General features: G+C 32.1%; 1 protein-coding gene across 8 annotated transcripts in view; it reads left to right on the forward strand.

Annotated features, from left to right (window-relative positions):
* The window catches only part of LOC148613927 (suppressor of lurcher protein 1-like), a 189,477-nt gene that overhangs the window by 156,429 nt on the left and 14,555 nt on the right, over positions 1 to 18,493 (forward strand). For all 8 annotated transcript variants that reach the window (XM_088587632.1, XM_088587637.1, XM_088587636.1 and 5 more), the window contains 3 exons: positions 11,434 to 11,629; positions 12,746 to 12,939; positions 18,080 to 18,118. In XM_088587632.1, coding sequence (XP_088443758.1) covers positions 11,434 to 11,629; positions 12,746 to 12,939; positions 18,080 to 18,118 — 429 coding nt within the window. The remainder of the gene's footprint in view (positions 1 to 11,433; positions 11,630 to 12,745; positions 12,940 to 18,079; positions 18,119 to 18,493) is intronic.

The raw sequence follows: 18,493 nt of genomic DNA on the forward strand, positions 1-18,493 counted from the left end.
TTTGTATGCATGGTTCTTCCTTCTGGTATTCTGCACGAAGTTTATAATTCAATTTTTTATCCATAAAATTCATGGCCCCATGCAATTACTAAAAATAGGGGTCAGACAGCACTTTTTCACATATACCTCCAAAACTGTTAGGTTTAGGTGAGACGTTACATAATTCAATACATTAGCCAGCACTCCACAGTATTGTAGAACTGCATGATTTTGGTCTTGTAATCTGATGCTTTGTAACATTTATCACTTTAAAAAATTGTCAAGCATCTGTAAATCTATATATCTAGAAATAGCTCAAGCCAAGGCCTTCAGGATGCAGTAAAAATTTTCTGGAAAAAAATTACCCACAGCATATAGGGTTACCATAGAAACCATGCAAAAATATGCGAAAATTTGCAAAAAAGTTCATAAAATCAGGTTTAAAAATATCAAATTTCCCACAAAATATCTGAAATTTTTATTTCAATCCCTGAAACTGTTCAAACTTTTCCCTTCAAAAACCCCTTCCTCATATGGGCATCGCCGGTTAGATTTTGAGCTATTTCACTTTGTAATCCACTTATTAAATTTAGCATGGTGAAAAATTGACTTACTTTCACTTTCACAATGAAGTCAAATTGTCATTGAAAAAAAGCCCCTTCAACATTGAATATATATAAAACATTGCAAAATACTTTTAAAAGTCCCCTTTTTTCAGAAAATGTTTTATCAACAATAGATTCTTCATTTTTAATCACTATAGCAACTACCGGTTTCCATTCATGTCATTTTTCATCCCTAGCCAAAAGTGCGAAACTAAACTAAACTGTGGAGTGCTGGCTTAAGCAAAATGCAATATTAAATATTGTAATTTTCTAGTTATTTCTTGAAAGCTTACCTTCTTACGAGTAAAATGATACCAAATTTAGCATAATTGGACAATTGATAACAATTTTAGAGGCATTCTCATACTAGGCTATCTCCTCTTCATTAGTGGAGAACTTTCCTTATACCTAAGTACAGATATGCATTTCACTGTATTTGCTATAATCATCTTTTAGATGAAAATTTCCACTTAAAACATACAAAATCACAACCCATATGTACTTATAAACCCTAAATTTGGGGTTTTGTAAGCTTTTAACACAGGTTTTATGCCAAAATAGTGCATTTGAAGCTCATCACATGAAAAATCACAGAAATCTGAATGAACTGAAAACCAAATACTAAAACGCCCACTCCAGGTCTAAGGTTATTAAACCTTTGCTTATTGTGCACTTAAATTTTGCCCGGTTAACTATTTTACATGTAACCTGCACAAATATTTAGCTTTTAAAAATATATTTCATTCTTTGTGATGGCAAGAGCCATATTCACACATGAATTAGTTCAATGATTGTTCTGTTAACTTTGCAAAAAATCTGCATACTTGGTTGCTAGGGACTTATTAGCTAACAACAACATAGGTCCATACCATAAGTTACATTGTTTTAACCCTTGTATCAAAGCATAGCATAAAAACACTAGTTTCTAAGGTGTAAAGCAATTTTTTAAATGTGTAGGGTTATAGGCAGTTCCCTTTAAGCCAGCACTCCACAGTATTGTAGAACTGCCTGATTTTGGTCTTGTAATCTGATGCTTTGTAACATTTATCACTTTAAAAAATTGTCAAGCATCTGTAAATCTATATATCTAGAAATAGCTCAAGCCAAGGCCTTCAGGATGCAGTAAAAATTTTCTGGAAAAAAATTACCCACAGCATATAGGGTTACCATAGAAACCATGCAAAAATATGCGAAAATTTGCAAAAAAGTTCATAAAATCAGGTTTAAAAATATCAAATTTCCCGCAAAATATCTGAAATTTTTATTTCAATCCCTGAAACTGTTCAAACTTTTCCCTTCAAAAACCCCTTCCTCATATGGGCATCGCCGGTTAGATTTTGAGCTATTTCACTTTGTAATCCACTTATTAAATTTAGCATGGTGAAAAATTGACTTACTTTCACTTTCACAATGAAGTCAAATTGTCATTGAAAAAAAGCCCCTTCAACATTGAATATATATAAAACATTGCAAAATACTTTTAAAAGTCCCCTTTTTTCAGAAAATGTTTTATCAACAATAGATTCTTCATTTTTAATCACTATAGCAACTACCGGTTTCCATTCATGTCATTTTTCATCCCTAGCCAAAAGTGCGAAACTAAACTAAACTGTGGAGTGCTGGCTTACATAACTCAAGCAGGTGGAATACATCCCCTGCTGAAATTATAACTGGTGTGACATTTATTGGTCACAAGGTTCCTATAAAGAAATGATACTGATAAGAACCAACATCCTTTGGATTTAGTGTACCACATGGTAGCTTTTAGTTTTATTTTGCTTGGCTAGTTCAGTTATTTCTTTTTGAAAAAGTTTCTGAGACTTTCTGAAATGTAATTTTATGCATGCAAACAAAAGTTTTTATGCTTCATTACAAACTGACCAATTTTTAATATCATTTGGTATTAACCTGTGAACCTAGGTTGTTATGATGAAACACGTAAGTGGCAATTACAAGGGAAGTTGGGAGGTTCCAGGTGTCGAAGCCCCCCCCCCCAACTTTTTATTAGAAATATAAGTTGATTACATGCAAAGTGTTGGTAAACATGAGCAAATAGTACCTTTGAACCTCTGACCCCTTTTTGTAGAAACCAAATGGAACACACTCACCCCCCCCCCCCCCCACTAAATATGCATATTTGTGAATCCACCCTTACACACTGCTTTGATTAGGTAATCAACTGTTATTACCCAGCCTCAACTTGAACTTAGCTCGTTCTCAACAAGTCCAGTCAACAGTAACTTGTGCTTGCCTTCCATGTTTCATGATCTACAAACTTGAGAAAGACTTGAGCCAGCTGAGTGTGTGCATGTACTCAACTTTGGTGAAATTGAATATGATACAAACATATCACCAATTTTGAGAGTTATGTCCCTTACCCTAGGTCTACCTCCTTAAGAAAATTGCTGAACCCTAGATTCATGCTGCAGATAAATAAACTGTATGGATTCTGAAGTTCAGAGACAAAAACTGTACAAATTGCTTTTTTCAATTACTGTTAGATCTCTGACTTCTATATATCTTATAAATCCAATTGTACAAACCTTTGCATCAGTTTTTATTTTCTTGAAAAATTGTTGTATTGACCAACTAAAGTCATGAGCACAATTTATCTGTCTAAGAATTTTTTTACTTCTAATATGAAAGGATAATAAATTACAAATTTATGGTAGAAAAGTGAAAAAATTAATCAAATTTTTGTTTGACATAGATCCAGACCTTCTCATAATTTAAAATTGTGGTTTTTTATGTTTTTTTACACTAAAATGAAATTAAGTTATGTGATGAAATATGATATTGTCTTCGATCATATATGGTTAGCATTATATTATTTATCTGATTATTATTGTAGTGGGCAGTTAGTGAAAGAAACTTTTAAAAAATCATGATTATAATTGACAAATTTTCATCCATTAGAGGTCATAAACTCATGTTTAAATTTCTTAGATTGTTGGTTTGTAATTTAATTAAATGTTAAAAACTAAATAGATAAAATAGAAAGCTCTAGAAAAAAAATTAAATAAAGGGAAATAACTCTTTGATCTGTTCATAATTTAGTGGATTTATTAGAAAACTTTTCTGAGTCTTCCACTTTTGAAGAGAAAAAGCACTTGTTTATCAGGTGTTTTATGCTATGAGTATCAAATGTTTATCGGGCTATTCTATTCAATACATTTGCATGTGACTGTAGAGTTGAATTAGAAAAGAAACTAATTTTTTTTACAATTATGACACACCATTCATTTTTATATTTCTTGAAAATCAGTTTGAACTTTGACATAGAACTGAAAATTAGACGTTAAAATAGTGTTAATTTCAATAAGCATAGAACTGACAATTTCTAAAAACTAAGATTTTTATAGGGCAGTTGGTGCAATTTTCAGCTGTGATCAAATTGGACTTAAAATGAAATGTTGAGGCACCATAGATAAGCCTTGATTTTTCTGGTTGATAGAATCATGAATTTATCCTGAGTTTGCGGAGCATTAACTGTGCAAATTAAGGTAAAGTGTATAGGACAATCCCAAATGTCTTAAGGACTGTATTTCTTGAATTGTTCCTACCCTATTTATTTATGAATGAGTATTTATTTATGCTCATTAGAGTCAAAGTAGCATTTTACCTGTTGATCTCCATGCCTTTCCTCTCTCCTGGAATTTCCAGTGTTTATCCAATGATGTCATTTAATTCTATCATTTCTATCAATGTAATTTGGTTGGTGTTAAGTGATGGATTGGATTTTTGTTCATAATATGTTTACAGAATTCAATTAAGAAGTGTTGTTTCCAAGAACCAGGCAAATCCCATTAAAGTGATTCAGTGAATAAATATCCCAGATATGGAGATTTGGAGCTTCTAATTTATTCCTCTTAAAGTTCTATTGAAAGGTTAAAATCATTTTCTGAAATCAAATTGGGACAAGAAAGATATTTATAGTTAAATATTTATATAATTTCTATTGCAATTGTAAGAGTTATCCCCCATCATAGTGCATTATAAATAATCTTTTATCTATGGAAAAATCCATATATATATATAAAAGTTCATCTTGATTATTATATTTGTGCTTATCTCAATCCAAAACAGAGATTAAATTTTTTTTTTTTTTTCAGCCATAAATTACACCCTGTCAGATTGATAGGAAAAAAATGCAGGAGCTTATTTCAATGATCACAATTTATTTTTAATTAAGAAAGCTTCAGAGTATTGAAATCAACAGTTGTTAATGTATCTTTCTTCTACAGTACCTGAACCGATCTGTGCAACAAAAATTGCGATGGGTCATTGATCACTGATCAGTTTCCGATCCATCAAACTGATCCATTAAACCGATGCTCACATCACATGACCACAGAGCAGACACTGTATTTTATTGTTTTCGTTGTTTTCTTTTTCAATTTTACACATATTTATATAATGCTATAAATTTTTACTTCTATACTTTTATTTAACATTTCTTTACTTGAAACATATTATCCGTCACTTTACATAACAAAACTGCAATCAGATCGGTCATTGGTTATTGATCCATCAGCAATCAATCAGTCAGCAGTCATTGATCTGTCAAATCGTTACGCGGATTGGTTCAAGGACTGTAGTGGCAGGCATTAAAATCCTATAGAATGTAGAACGTTTGTCTTTTTTAAGGATATAGCTCTTTGTTACCTGTTAACCCTCCCACATTAAGGGAGTGACTCCCACAAAATCTATGAAAAATTAATCTCCTACTTAAAACTGTAAGATTTGTGGTGTTAAAAACTATATTTTCTGGGAAAAATACTGAATAATTGATTTTTTACATCACAAATTTCCTTTTACATTAAAATGTCTTACATGAGACCCTACGCGTCAGTGGGCGAGTATCTTCCATATTAACTGTTCCACAGGTTAAAAAGTAAACATTTTTATAATACATTTTTATCTTTTACTAGATGGCTTTACATAAAAAAATGTTGTACATTAAAGAAATGAAATATCCCATGCTACTTTATGTCGAAAATAAAAATATTTTACATTTATGTTTCTAGAAAAGCAGAGAATGCTTACTCTACCGGTGCACCTGGTCCATGCTCCAAATTTTAGTGGAGTCCAATTTGCTCATTTACTTTTGTTACTTCAGTTACTTTATGTTCTTTGTTGTGTATGTCTGTTTTCCAGGTCTGGTCTTTGTCCATGGGTTACATTCTTTTGATTTTTGCTAAATTCTTGGTTCCCTTGATTACTCTTTGAATAAATAACTTAGTTCTAATTCTGCCTGCTTCTTAGGTAGAACATTACTTCATAATTGTGTTGTTTTAGAAAAGGTATGATGTTTCACTCGCAGAGAGATTACCATGACTTAAATTTAATGGTTACATAATTGCGCACGTTGTCTCAATCATTATTTTAGTAGTGGGAATACAAGATCATCTTTTGAATAAAGTCCCCCCTGGGGGAAGTAATGGAGATTGATTATAATTAAAAAATCGACCAAGACAAACTGCAGAAGGAATTTTTTACACCAACCTTTCTTTCAGCCAACAAAGTTAGGGAACACTTTCTAATAATGCAGTCCCTGGGTTTATTTGATAACCTTGGCTTTTGGAATACAAAGTTTGGAGGTTTATACCCATCATATAACACCATATTGTAACACAATAAGCTTTAACAGAAGTTATTTCTGGAAGCCAGTAGTTGCTCTTTATTAATTTTGGTCATTAGATGCATCATAGTAAAAATATCAAATAAAATGTATATCTTATAAAGTTCATCCTGTAATTTACAATACTCAAGTTGCAAGTTTACAGTCCTTGAACCGATACATGTAACGATTTGACAGATGGATGACTGATGATTGGTGACCGATCTGATCGCCGTTTTGTTAAATAAAATGACGTAATATCTGTTCAAAATAAAAGAAATGCAAAATAAAAGTATAAATTGATGTTTAAATCTATTGCATTATGTAAATATGTGTAAAATTAACAAAGAAAACAAGAAAAACCATAAAATACATTGACCGCTCTGTGGTTACCTGATGCAATCACCAGTTTATTTGATTGGTTTGACAGATCGATGACCGACTGGAAACTTATCGGTGATCAACGACCGATCACAAGTTTTGTTGTACAGATCGGTTCAGGTACTGTAGTTAGGTAGGTACATCCACTTGAGAATCAGGCAGATGTCTATACACCAAAGCAATCAATTTAAATGGAACTTTTTGGGGTTTTCTTTTAAATTCAGCATACAAAACTAAACAATAAGTTAAGATAGTGTGGCAAGGAGAGAGGGTACAACTGACAGTATAAGATAAATATGGGTGGGGGAAATTTCTGCTATACAATTTGATTATGGTAAAGTGTTTCTTTACTGTCCTATACAATTGTACAAGAAAATGTTTTCTTTACTCAGATAAAAAGAATTTTTTGATTTTTTTTTTTTTTAATATATTTTTTATTGTCCACCTTGGTAGTCTTATGGTAGCTTGACCAGCTTGGCTCAGTGCAGGAGGTTGTAAGTTCTTTCCTTCGATAAGTCACACCTTTTGCTAGTCAAGTCCCACCAAAAACCAGTACTCACTGCTTTTCCAACAAGCATAATGCATGAAGGAAATAGAGTGGTCACTTGGAGTGGTTAGCTTGTATTCAGAATAATGTGTCCAAGGGAAGTAACTTTCCTACTTGCAGACTATTGTTTCTGTGAGATGGTTAAAAAAAATATTCAGCTCTATATGATTGGTCAAACATAGTATCATCCATAAAATGCCTTAGGATATACTATACCAGAAGGACATACCTAATTTTTATATAGATCTGTACTTATGAATACATGTAGATCACTCAACTTGCCCTGGATTGTGTTCGAACTTTCTTCAATTAATTGATGATTGCATTTTCTCGCCAAAGAAATGTATCATTTTACTGAGGAAAAAAATGAAATTAGGAGTTTGGCTTTAATGAAATATTTTTTTGGAAAGTTAATTGATCAATTGCACACATTTGAGAAGAACTAATTAGGAACCCTTTATTAAGTAAAGTTATAATTCGTTTTTGAAGCTGTTGCAGATTCATCTTTTTCTTGACATCTATACTGTGTATAGGATATAATATTTAATCAAACCAGTTGATCGTTTCCTCAGATTTTCTGCTTGTCTCCCACCATTTCCATCATCTTGATAAAGCTACAAATTAAATCAACGGTGAACTTTGTCAGCATAGCAAATCTTTCATCTTCTTGGCTAAATAAAAAAACATCCTTATAGAGTCTGTTAGATTGAAAACGCAATTTACAAGAATATCTCTGGTCGTTAAGAGAATTCTCTAAATCATGCGACTATGTGTCAGTATTGTTATTTAAACTGATTCAATTACAGTTGCATTCTGGGAGAGGCATCTTGTCTTTCAAGTTTTAAAGCGAGTTTGACAGTAGATATTAAGTCTGCCTTAGCTTCAGAGATGATTGCTGCATATGTTTTGGTGATTCTAAGTTTTGGATTATATATACAGCATATTTCTACTCAGACAACAGGTATTTGAAATCTCTATTTTTATATACCATAAATTTAGACAAATAAGTTTTTTTTTGCTTTTTTCTCTTTAAAAAATTGCAACTTAGAATGGAACAAAACACAATAAAAACTCAACAATTTGCAAAAATTATTTTAAAATCTTTATGCAAAAGCCGAAAAGGAAGGTTTTTTTTTGGTTTTTTTTGTTTTTTTTTGCTTTGTTTCATTAATCTTTATAACTAGGCATGGTTTAACATAGCTTACGTAAGGCTTATGTGCACATAAGTCTGACTGGTTAGTTAAGGACTTACATGTATGTAAGTTTTACCAGTGCTTTGTGAAACTATGCCCAGAGTATATCTTCTTCAATACTTGCTCAAGATTGAGATACTAATATAGTATTAACAAAATTAAAGGATACTCTTTCCATTTCATCTAACACAAATTTTTGCATATATTTAATTTGTATTTTATCTGAGGTTTGGACGTGTGATAGTATATTTTTAGGTGCAGGTCAAGAAATATTTAAAAGTGGTTATCTCAGGTTATTATTGGGATCCTATTCATGCACACAATTTGTGATATGTTCTTACATAAAGAAAAGGGGCACCTCTAAAATCCAACCCTTGCTTGAATTTGCCACTTATTTTGGACGATATAAGTACAGAAAGATTTATGCGGAAACAAATTCCATGGTCTTAGAAGCTTTACTCAGAATTTTCTTTTGACAAAATTGCTTATAACAATATGCAGGTAAATGGTGTTAATTAAGCCACATATCCTGTGGTTCAATGCCATTCCTTCTTAAAAAAAATCTTGATAGATTAATCTTAATAAAATTATTACAATTTAATTTTGTATCCATTCAGCTTGGTTCTTCTGATCTTCAAAACCTGATGTAGAAATAAACTCCATAATTAGTTTTATATAGAAGTGCTACCATTAGACATTGCTGGAGTGAAAGTTTGATGGTAATTGCTCTGTCTGTTTTTCACCATAAAGTTCTGAATGTCCATTCATAGCTATATGGATTGGCATTGCCATTAATCATCAGCTAAATCATTGTACCAAGAGTTGTTTTATTCTGTTCTCATAGATTCATAAGTCCTTACAAAACTCTGATCTTTCTGATTTCATAACATGAAGAAAGTCTTAGGAAGACAATATTTGAGGTAGATACAAAAATATCATCATAACCTAGTGGAATGGAATGGATATGAATGGAATGAAAAATTTATGAAATTGTAGTGTCTGTAAATAAGTTAATACTTGAAGTTAATAAAATGGGATATTACAAAGAACCATGATCATAATAAAAACAATATAGCATTTCAATCTTAAACCTTACAATTGCTGGTTGATTGGATTTGATGCTATAAAACTGCAGCCAATTTTTACTATACCATAAATATACAGTACCTCAACCAATCCGTGCAACAAAAATTGTGATCGGTCATCGATCACTGATTAGTTTCCGATCAGTCATCGATCCGTCAAACCGACCTATCAAACCGGTGATCGCATCACGTGACCCCAGAGCAGTCAGTATATTTTGCAGTTTCCAGTGTACTCTCTGTCAATTTCACACATATTTACATTATGCATCAAATTTGAACATCAATTTATACTTTTTTTTACGTTTGTTTTATTTTTTACTATTCATTCATCATTTTACATAACAAAACCGCAATCAGTCAACGGTCATCGATCCGTCAAACTGTTGCATGGATTGGTTAGGGACTGTAATTAGTTTAATCTTGAATTACTCAAGTGCAGTTTTGAACGAAAATGCCTCTTCTTAATAGTTTTTATATGGCTACAAATTTGTTTTCCATTCCAAACTTTATATCCTTAGTTTAGCAACATCTAGTAATTTAATAAGAAGGTGTCTGAAGGATTTCATGTGATTTCTGATTAGGAGATAAGGTCAGGAAATGTGTGTCTGTTGAGAAAATATATTGCTGTATATAGGAAATAATGAACAAGCATGTTTGGATTTCATAAAATGAAATGTGTTTTCTCAAACATAAAGTATAACCCATGTTGTCAGCATAAATCAACAAGTCTGCATGAGTAAAAGTTTATTCATTCATTAAAGGACATGAAAGGGGAAACTGTGAAATATGTTGGAAATTGTCCATTCTTTATTGGATTGTATTCTCCTATCACTTATATGAGAAACACGTTTTATATCATTTTTAGTAAAACTGCCATATGGAATATGAGAATATATGTATTTTCCTTGAAATCTCTTACTGTGAAAAAACATTGTCCAGACACAAACCATTATTGGATAGGTTACATTCATGCAAATCTGCCTGAAGAAAGGTGATTGTTGAGCAGTCGGGGAAAATATTTGCATAACATATTTCTCAGCAAATATAAATCACAGCCTCCCGATATTTCGTACACCATTTCAGTATCAGGTGCCATATCATAGGATGTAGTTTCAGATCTGTTGCACTTCTACTTCCTTTTTAGCACACCTTGTCACTTTGCCACTTTTGGTCGGTCTGTCTGTCTCATTTGTCTGTCTCACTATCTGGAAATTTGTCCACACATGATACATAAGGTCAAAATAGCTTTAAGTGATTGGTATAAACTGGATTTTACTAACACATGGGGATTTCACAGTATTATCTTGTGGATGTTGTGTATTTTTCCAATTAGTGCTTTTTTTTATTTTGTTTTATAAATGTTCGTATTAAAGTCTAAAGCCTCTGTGAACATATTTGTCTGTATTTTGTTCATTTCATTGATTGTGGTTTTGGGAATAATATTATAGATCAAGACTTTAACTTTCTTATGATAACTTTTAGTGAAGTTCAGGTCAATCTAGCGTGGTAAATATGATTTTCATTATTTGACCAATTTGAAGGAAAATTGGGTTTAATGTGAAGTTCTGTCCAGTGGTTAACTAAGGACTGCATATTAATCATTAAAAGTGATAAATTATGAAACCAATATTATACTTTGAAATTTACATATTTGAAAACTAATATTGCAAAGAGTGTTACAATTTAATTTGGTGAGTGTTAAATTTTACAATAAAGAGGCAAAAAAATCACAAAATAAGAATTTTGGCAGATCCTAATTGTTGCATAAGTACTTAAACCAAGATGAAAATATTTTGAGGAATATATTTTGGCATTTTTGCGACAAGCTGTTAAAAATGCCTTTACTTAGTACCTTGCAAAAGATGTATACCTGCTATTCAGTAAATTGAAACCTCGCTATAGCAATTTTAGTATTGGATTGTCTTTCAGGGTCAAATATATTATTAGTGTTGGTTTTATCTGTAGGAAAGATTTCTTCCATCATTACAAACAGTTTCATTATTTCATATGATTTTATTTTCAGTATATAGCTGTAACCAAGAAATCTACAGTTCAGTGTCAAAAGAAGGAGAGATAAAAAGTCAACATTACCCACAATCCTATCCTTCATCCACCAAATGTACTTATATTTTCCAAGGAACACCGGAGGAGAGGGTACAGATAAAATTCATAGATGTTGATCTATTTTATGATGGAGGAAAGCCTGATAATCCATTTGAGTAAGTTTGATTTGTTTTAGTGTTAGATTTATTTTTGGCTGTGTAGGGACTACACATAGATTTTTTTTGGTGTTTTTTTTTTCAAATTAGATGCTATTTTGTTGTATTCCCTCAATGAGAAAGTACTGGCAACAGTTTTTATGAAAACATTTCACTTCTGTCTTTTATTCTGTAGCTTTTTTAGGACAGCTTTGAATCAACATACTGTAAGTGTTTTGACCCATCATATTCTTATTATGATCCAAGATCAAATGCCAAAGGTTAAAGTTCAGGGTCACTGGATCTGACTTCCTTTAAACATCTAGAATGATGATATGATTTTATGCATTGCCTGTTAGGGACTGAGCTATTTGCACTTAAGTAACTTTGATTTTATTTTGGCTGAAGTCTCAACCAAATGTAACATAAGGAGACTTCCTTTTACTCAATATGATTTGCGCATGTGTTAAAAGTTCAAACAATTGCTTCCTATCTGCATTCATTATTTCAAAAATATTCTACCTCCAAAAGAATGATTTTGAGCCATTCTTGTTATCTAATTATATTACGAGGACCCTACCGAAGCTCCACCTCTATTAATGAATCTGGAACCATATGGATTTTGAAGTTCAATGGTTAAGGTCACAGCAAGGGCAATGCTATGAATTCCCCTAGCATTATTTTCCACTAGAAGAAAAACTGTGTACCTGGTATTGTAGTATTTCATTTTTTCATAATCCGATACTTGGTCTTGGGAAGCACCTGCATTGCAAACAGACTGTATCACCAAGACATTTTGTGACCTGCTTTTGGATACCTGTCTGAAGAACTATGTCAGAGTGAATGTTTATCCCACTATCAGCTTTGCAGCTTTGTTGAAGTTCTGGCCTACTTAAATGTATGTCTGGGAGAGTTTCCATGCTCTACTTGTCCTGCATAATTGGCATAAATATTTGAGGGCTTTATGAATTTTATCTATTCTGGTCAAATGACAAATGCTCTATATAGTTCTGATAAATTTTTCATGATTCCATTTATTCACTAGAGATTATTCAATATTTTCATCATGAAAAAAAAATCATTATGGTACATGTATCTTAAATTCCTATTTATTCTAACAATGTTTTTTTTTTACAGTTGTGATGGCCAAGATTCAATAAGAATATACATTAAAATAGATGGGGATGAAAAAGATATTGCATACACATGTGGTAAAAAGATTCCTAAGATGTACATGTCAAACATCCCATGGATGAAAGTGGTCTTTGAAAGTGGCAGTAGGACTCAGCCTCACACAAGAGGCTTCAGAATGGAGTACAGGTTCCTCACAAGTAAGTAGAAAATTAGAAGGATGCAAGAAATAAATGCTTTCTAAAAAGTTGAAAAAAAGACAGAGCATGCAACTCAATTGATCTTTAGAGTAACTTGCATTTAACAGCATGAAGACAGTTTAGTCAATTTTTTGGCTATATAATTTGATTTCTAAAACTACTAATGTGAAAGTACTTTAATTCATGGCCACTAGTTTTCATAGGTTAGGGAAGAAACACAAGTTTGTGGATTCTTGAATTCATGGTTTTGAGGTTTTCAGAGTACACATCAAGGAAAATTTCATTTTTGTTCTGGTCGACCCAGAAAACCATGGAAATTGGTACCCCACGAACATGAATACTTTCACAGTATGGTACCTCCAGTCTGTAGTGGGGGAGGGAAGGTGGGGAGATACTATAATATGTAATAATATGTACCCACATTCCATGACTGGTTGGTTTAGTGGAGTCTTCTTGCCCATGTATCCACCCTACATTCCATCTTTCCTTCCCAATTTCATCCCAATTTTTCTTAACCCATAACAGATGGATTGTTTTCAAATTTGGTATATGACTGTATTTAGATAGGGCATACATTGTTGGTGATGTCAGTTGCTGTGCAATATCAGCATCCTTACTAAGTGGGGTTAAATGCCTAGCAGGACAATCCATACAACTTCATGGTTTTTTTTATGATTGCACTTTATATCATAAATACAGGATTTGTACATTAATGGTGAAAATGAATGCTGTCTCATAATTTCTTTTCCTTTTTATTTTAAAGAATCATGATCATTTTTTTACCCTGCTGCATTTCTAAAGCCTATAAAAAATTCTGGTCAAAATTAAGAAAGGGGCCAATAACCCAGCCTGTATCCCCTTTGTCTCTGTACTATTAAAGACATGTTTACGGCATTTTAAACAACTCTAAAAGCCATCATAATTGATATATTGCTTTAAGAATTAAAATTCCATTGGTAGGCTGAAAAGGAATACATATCTACTTCTGTGTATTGATTTTCTCATGATATTTGTCTCTAATTGTGCATTTAAGAAGAAGACAACTACATTTATATTATGTTTTGCAGACATAAACTTTAATTTGCTTTGAATATTTATCGGTCTTTGAAGAAAATGTGCCAAATTTATGGCCCTTTAAAATTCTAAATATATTGGTTGTACTTTTAAAGGTGTTCCTACTGTAATTAAGCTTGGGGATGTTGTATGTAATTGAGATGACTTATATATATGTATTTATGACTATAAATATTGGTGTGCCTGTCATTTGGTGCCCATTGTGTGCTAAATGCTGCCCTCTTCCTTTCGTATATTAATTGAAACAGACATAATTTTTCGTCCTCTTTGAGGTGGAATTTTCAGCTTTAATTATTATGAAGCTTATGTTTCGCCTGTAATGAATGTAAAGGAAGGTGAGACCAAGGTATTATCTTTCCGACACAAGTGTCTTCATATGATTATAATGAGACCTTTTCTGATTAGGTCAGTTTAATATGAACCACTTATGTTAGATCAATAATATTTGGTATGCAGTTGCATTTGCATCACACATCTCCATCCATTTTATGCATATACCCCAAAGTCATGGTCTATTGACTATGAAATTTTAAGTAGCAGTTTTTATACAATTCAGACAGTAGGTGATTCACACATGCCAAAAACCCACCAAATTTGATTTTATCACTTATTCAGAATCTGTTACAGTCCTTATAATCAGTCTTAATTTGCCATTAGGTTGCTGTGCTTTTGAGATAAATTTTATATAGATTGTACATGAAATTACAGTCCCAGAACCGATCCACACAAATATTTGACGGATAGATGACTGCTGACTGATTGATCACTAATGGATCGATAACCGATGACCGGTGACCGATATGATCACAGTTTTGTTATGTAAAATGACAGATGATCAATTCATGTAAATTTAAGAATTCCTGTTGGAACAAATCTAATATACAACAATTTTGAAATTACCTTTAAAGGGTAAATTCACTAACACTAGTTTCTGGCCTACTATTTTGCCAAAGTTTCAACTTACTTTTTGAAATTGCCTATTTGCCTATTTTAAAGCTAAAATACTATCTGAATACTAATATACAGAAAATACATGCTGTTGCGTGATAATTTTGTCATAAGGAGGGCACAAAACTCTACATCTACAGAGTTTTCGAAGAATTTTCACAGAAATGTGAGGATTATGGGTAGTTTTTTTTCATCCAAAAATATACAGCGCAAGGTATGAACAACCAAATCTTTTGTCAGGAGTAGTAATGGTACAGACAGCTATTTTTGTAAAAATATCAAAGGGTTTGATAAATGCATTCTAAATTTTCTACATAAAAATTGTCTCATGAAATAAGCTATTTTAATACAATTCGGCTAGATTTTCAAATTTTGCGTTATTTATCTCAACAATTTTAGTGCAAAACATGCATTCACAGCAATGAAACTTTGTTTTTCACGAAAGGCACATATTCAAGTAGAAAATTATGCAATTTTCAAATTTTTTAAAAATATTTTAGTTTTTGGGGCTGATTTTGATATTTTCTTAACATACTCCTTTAAGATGTTAAATCCTCATATTGTATTTTGTTAAAAATAAAACAAATGTAAAATAAAAATAAATAAATGATGATTAAATATATTTCATTTTGTAAATATGAGTAAAAATTGACAAACCAAACAATGGAATCCATGAAATTATGTTGACCGCTCTGTGGTCAGATGATGCAATCACTGTTCTGATAGATCAATTAAACGGATCAATTACTGATCGGAGACTGATAGATAGTCAATGACTGATTGCAATTTTAGTCACATGGATTGGTTCACTTGTACTGTGCAGGCGCGGATCCAAGGACTGGCATACCGGGCATATGCCCCCCCCCCCCCCCTAAATTAGTAAGAAAAAATATTTTCACCACAAGTTTCACCCCATGATATTTTTTGCCTTGCTTTGCACGGCATTTAATTCAATTAACGCCCCCCCTAACTCAAATCCAAGATCCGCCCCTGCTGTGGCAATTTACAAGAGTTATTGTTCTTCATTTGTTTTGATTTGATTGATTTTAGTTAGAGATGAATGTATTGTTTTTCTCAAAAGTACAGATCTAAATAGAGATTGGACTATTATTATGTAAAAGAATAGTGTCTGAAGACCAAAAAAAAATGTTAATTCTGTTGGATGTCTACAACATGAATCACCAGTACTATAGGCAGTGCCTGAATTTTATATTGACTTGTACTTAAACATTAGTTAAGACTTCATGTTATTTGCCCTATCTGTCTGACTAAATAAGTATAACTTGTCCTAAACAGTATTTCTTGTTTGTTTCATAGTTTTGCTTCTTTAAACGCCGAAAAAAAGGGGATGATTGAATCCTGTATTAGTGGAGTCCGAGTTGCTCATTTACTTTTGTTACTTTGTACGTATGATTTTAGTTACTTTATGTTCTTTGTTGTGTATGTCTGTTTTCCATGTCTGGTCTTTGTCCCTGGATTACATTCTTTTGATTACCGCTATAACCTTGGTTCCCTTGATTACTCTTTTAGATTAGTTTTGTTTTTTTTATTTCATGCATTGAATTGTTCAAATAGAATATGCATGATTCTACATAAACAGTCTTTTTTTATTTATATGTTTAATTTAGAATTAACCAAATAAAGATTTGAAAAATAAACATGGTCTAGGAATTACCTTACAGTCCCTGAACCAATACGCACAATGATTTGACGGATTGATGACTACTGACTGATTGATCGCTGTCGGATCAATATCTTATGATCGGTGACCGATCTGATAGCAGTTTTGTTATGTAAATGAGGAATGATTTGCTAAAAATAAAATAAATGTAAAATTAAGGTATTAATTGATGTTTAAGTCTTCTGCATTATGTTTATATGTGTAAAACTGACAAATAAAACAACGGAATCGTGAAATATATTGACCACTCTGTGGTCACATGATGCAATCACTGGTTTAATGGATTGGTTTGATGGAACAAAGACTGATCGGGAACTGATTGGTGATCAATGACCGATCACAGTTTTTGTTGCAGGTATGGGATCAGATACTGTATCTGTCCTAATTTCTTGTTAGCCCATAAACCACTCGATGGATTTGATGAAATTTTATTGAAATATTAAAGGCATAACATTAAGTTGTGCTTGAAGGGATATAATTGTTCTTAGTCTCTAAACAGAAATCTTAATTCATCTTAAGGGTTTTTCATATTAAAGCCTTTTGAAACCCTGTGTTTTAAGAAGTTCTATGGGACGTTAACTAGCCATCATTTGCAGATGTTCAGTAATGAATAAATGTTTGTAGGAGGGCTTTAAATGGAGACAATCTAATTTCAGAGTTCACACTTTCTAATTTGCTGTATTGAAAGAGGGAGTTGTACCTTTTTGTGAAACTTGCTCATAATATTTCTAGTTTTATTTAGAATCCTTGTAAAATCAGAAATCAGCTTCTAGTTGGTGATTCAATAATTATACAGCAAATGAATTCCTCTCAGCTGCAGAATGGAATTAGATTCTTAAGAGTGCAAAAAAGCTTTTAAATAATTTAACTAAATGATGTAACCAAACCAAAGTATCAATTACTGCAAATGGATTGTCAACACATTGTGCATCCTCTTCCTTTTCTTCTGGTTTTTATTCCTAATTATGGTATTTCCCAAAAAAATTGTTTTTTTTGTTTTCATTTGACTCCAATGTAAAATACCATCAAACCTGTTTTAGAAACCATCTGTATTCAGCAATAACCTGTCTTAATAGTCTATGATTAAAATGTCCCTTTGTAGTGCATTAATTAACCTGTACATGTATATAAAGACTACTTGTCCTGTGTCTTCCTTTGGAAGGTATCATTAGACTGGTTTGCCTGTACCATCTTTGTATTGTGGGGAAAGCAGATTGTTGTATAATTAAAAAAAATAAATGATGTAATTATATTTTTTTGTTGTTGATTGGATGAAAATGTGTAAAACCTCATTTTTCACCCACTGCCTGATTCTTACAAAGACTGACACTTTAACATATTGTTTTGCAGAGTTGTGATTTTTCATTTTATCAAAATGCATGGAATATCTACCATTATAATAGATATTATCAAACAACCTTATTTGTTATATTTTAGATTATGGTATAACCACAGGAAAACAGGATGATAGAAAAAGTAAGTTTTATGGTACAGCTTGCTCACATAAAATTGTCTTGTAATCAGATTACATTAATACATATTTTCTATCAGTCAGAGGAATGGCAGATCCAGAGATTTGGGCCAACTGTTTGCTCAATTTAGCCCAAATTTTGCAGGAAATAAACTGAATTTTCCCAAAAAAAGGAGGGGAGTTCCGACTGCCTCTTTTTCATGCGTTAAGATTTTAAAATTCACAAAATGTTTTTAAAAAAGATTCAACTTGGATTATATCCTTTCCAAAAAAGTTGTAGGGTATTAAGTTACATATCACCCAAAGCAGTTCACCTGTCTTCATTTCTTTCATGGACCCGTCCATTAATGTCACTATTTACTCCCTTTCAAGCATTTTGA

Source organism: Perna viridis, chromosome 6, assembly GCF_037379345.1.
Source record: "Perna viridis isolate PV_CMFRI_1.1 ecotype Kerala chromosome 6, ASM3737934v1, whole genome shotgun sequence".
Lineage (NCBI taxonomy): Eukaryota > Metazoa > Mollusca > Bivalvia > Mytilida > Mytilidae > Perna > Perna viridis.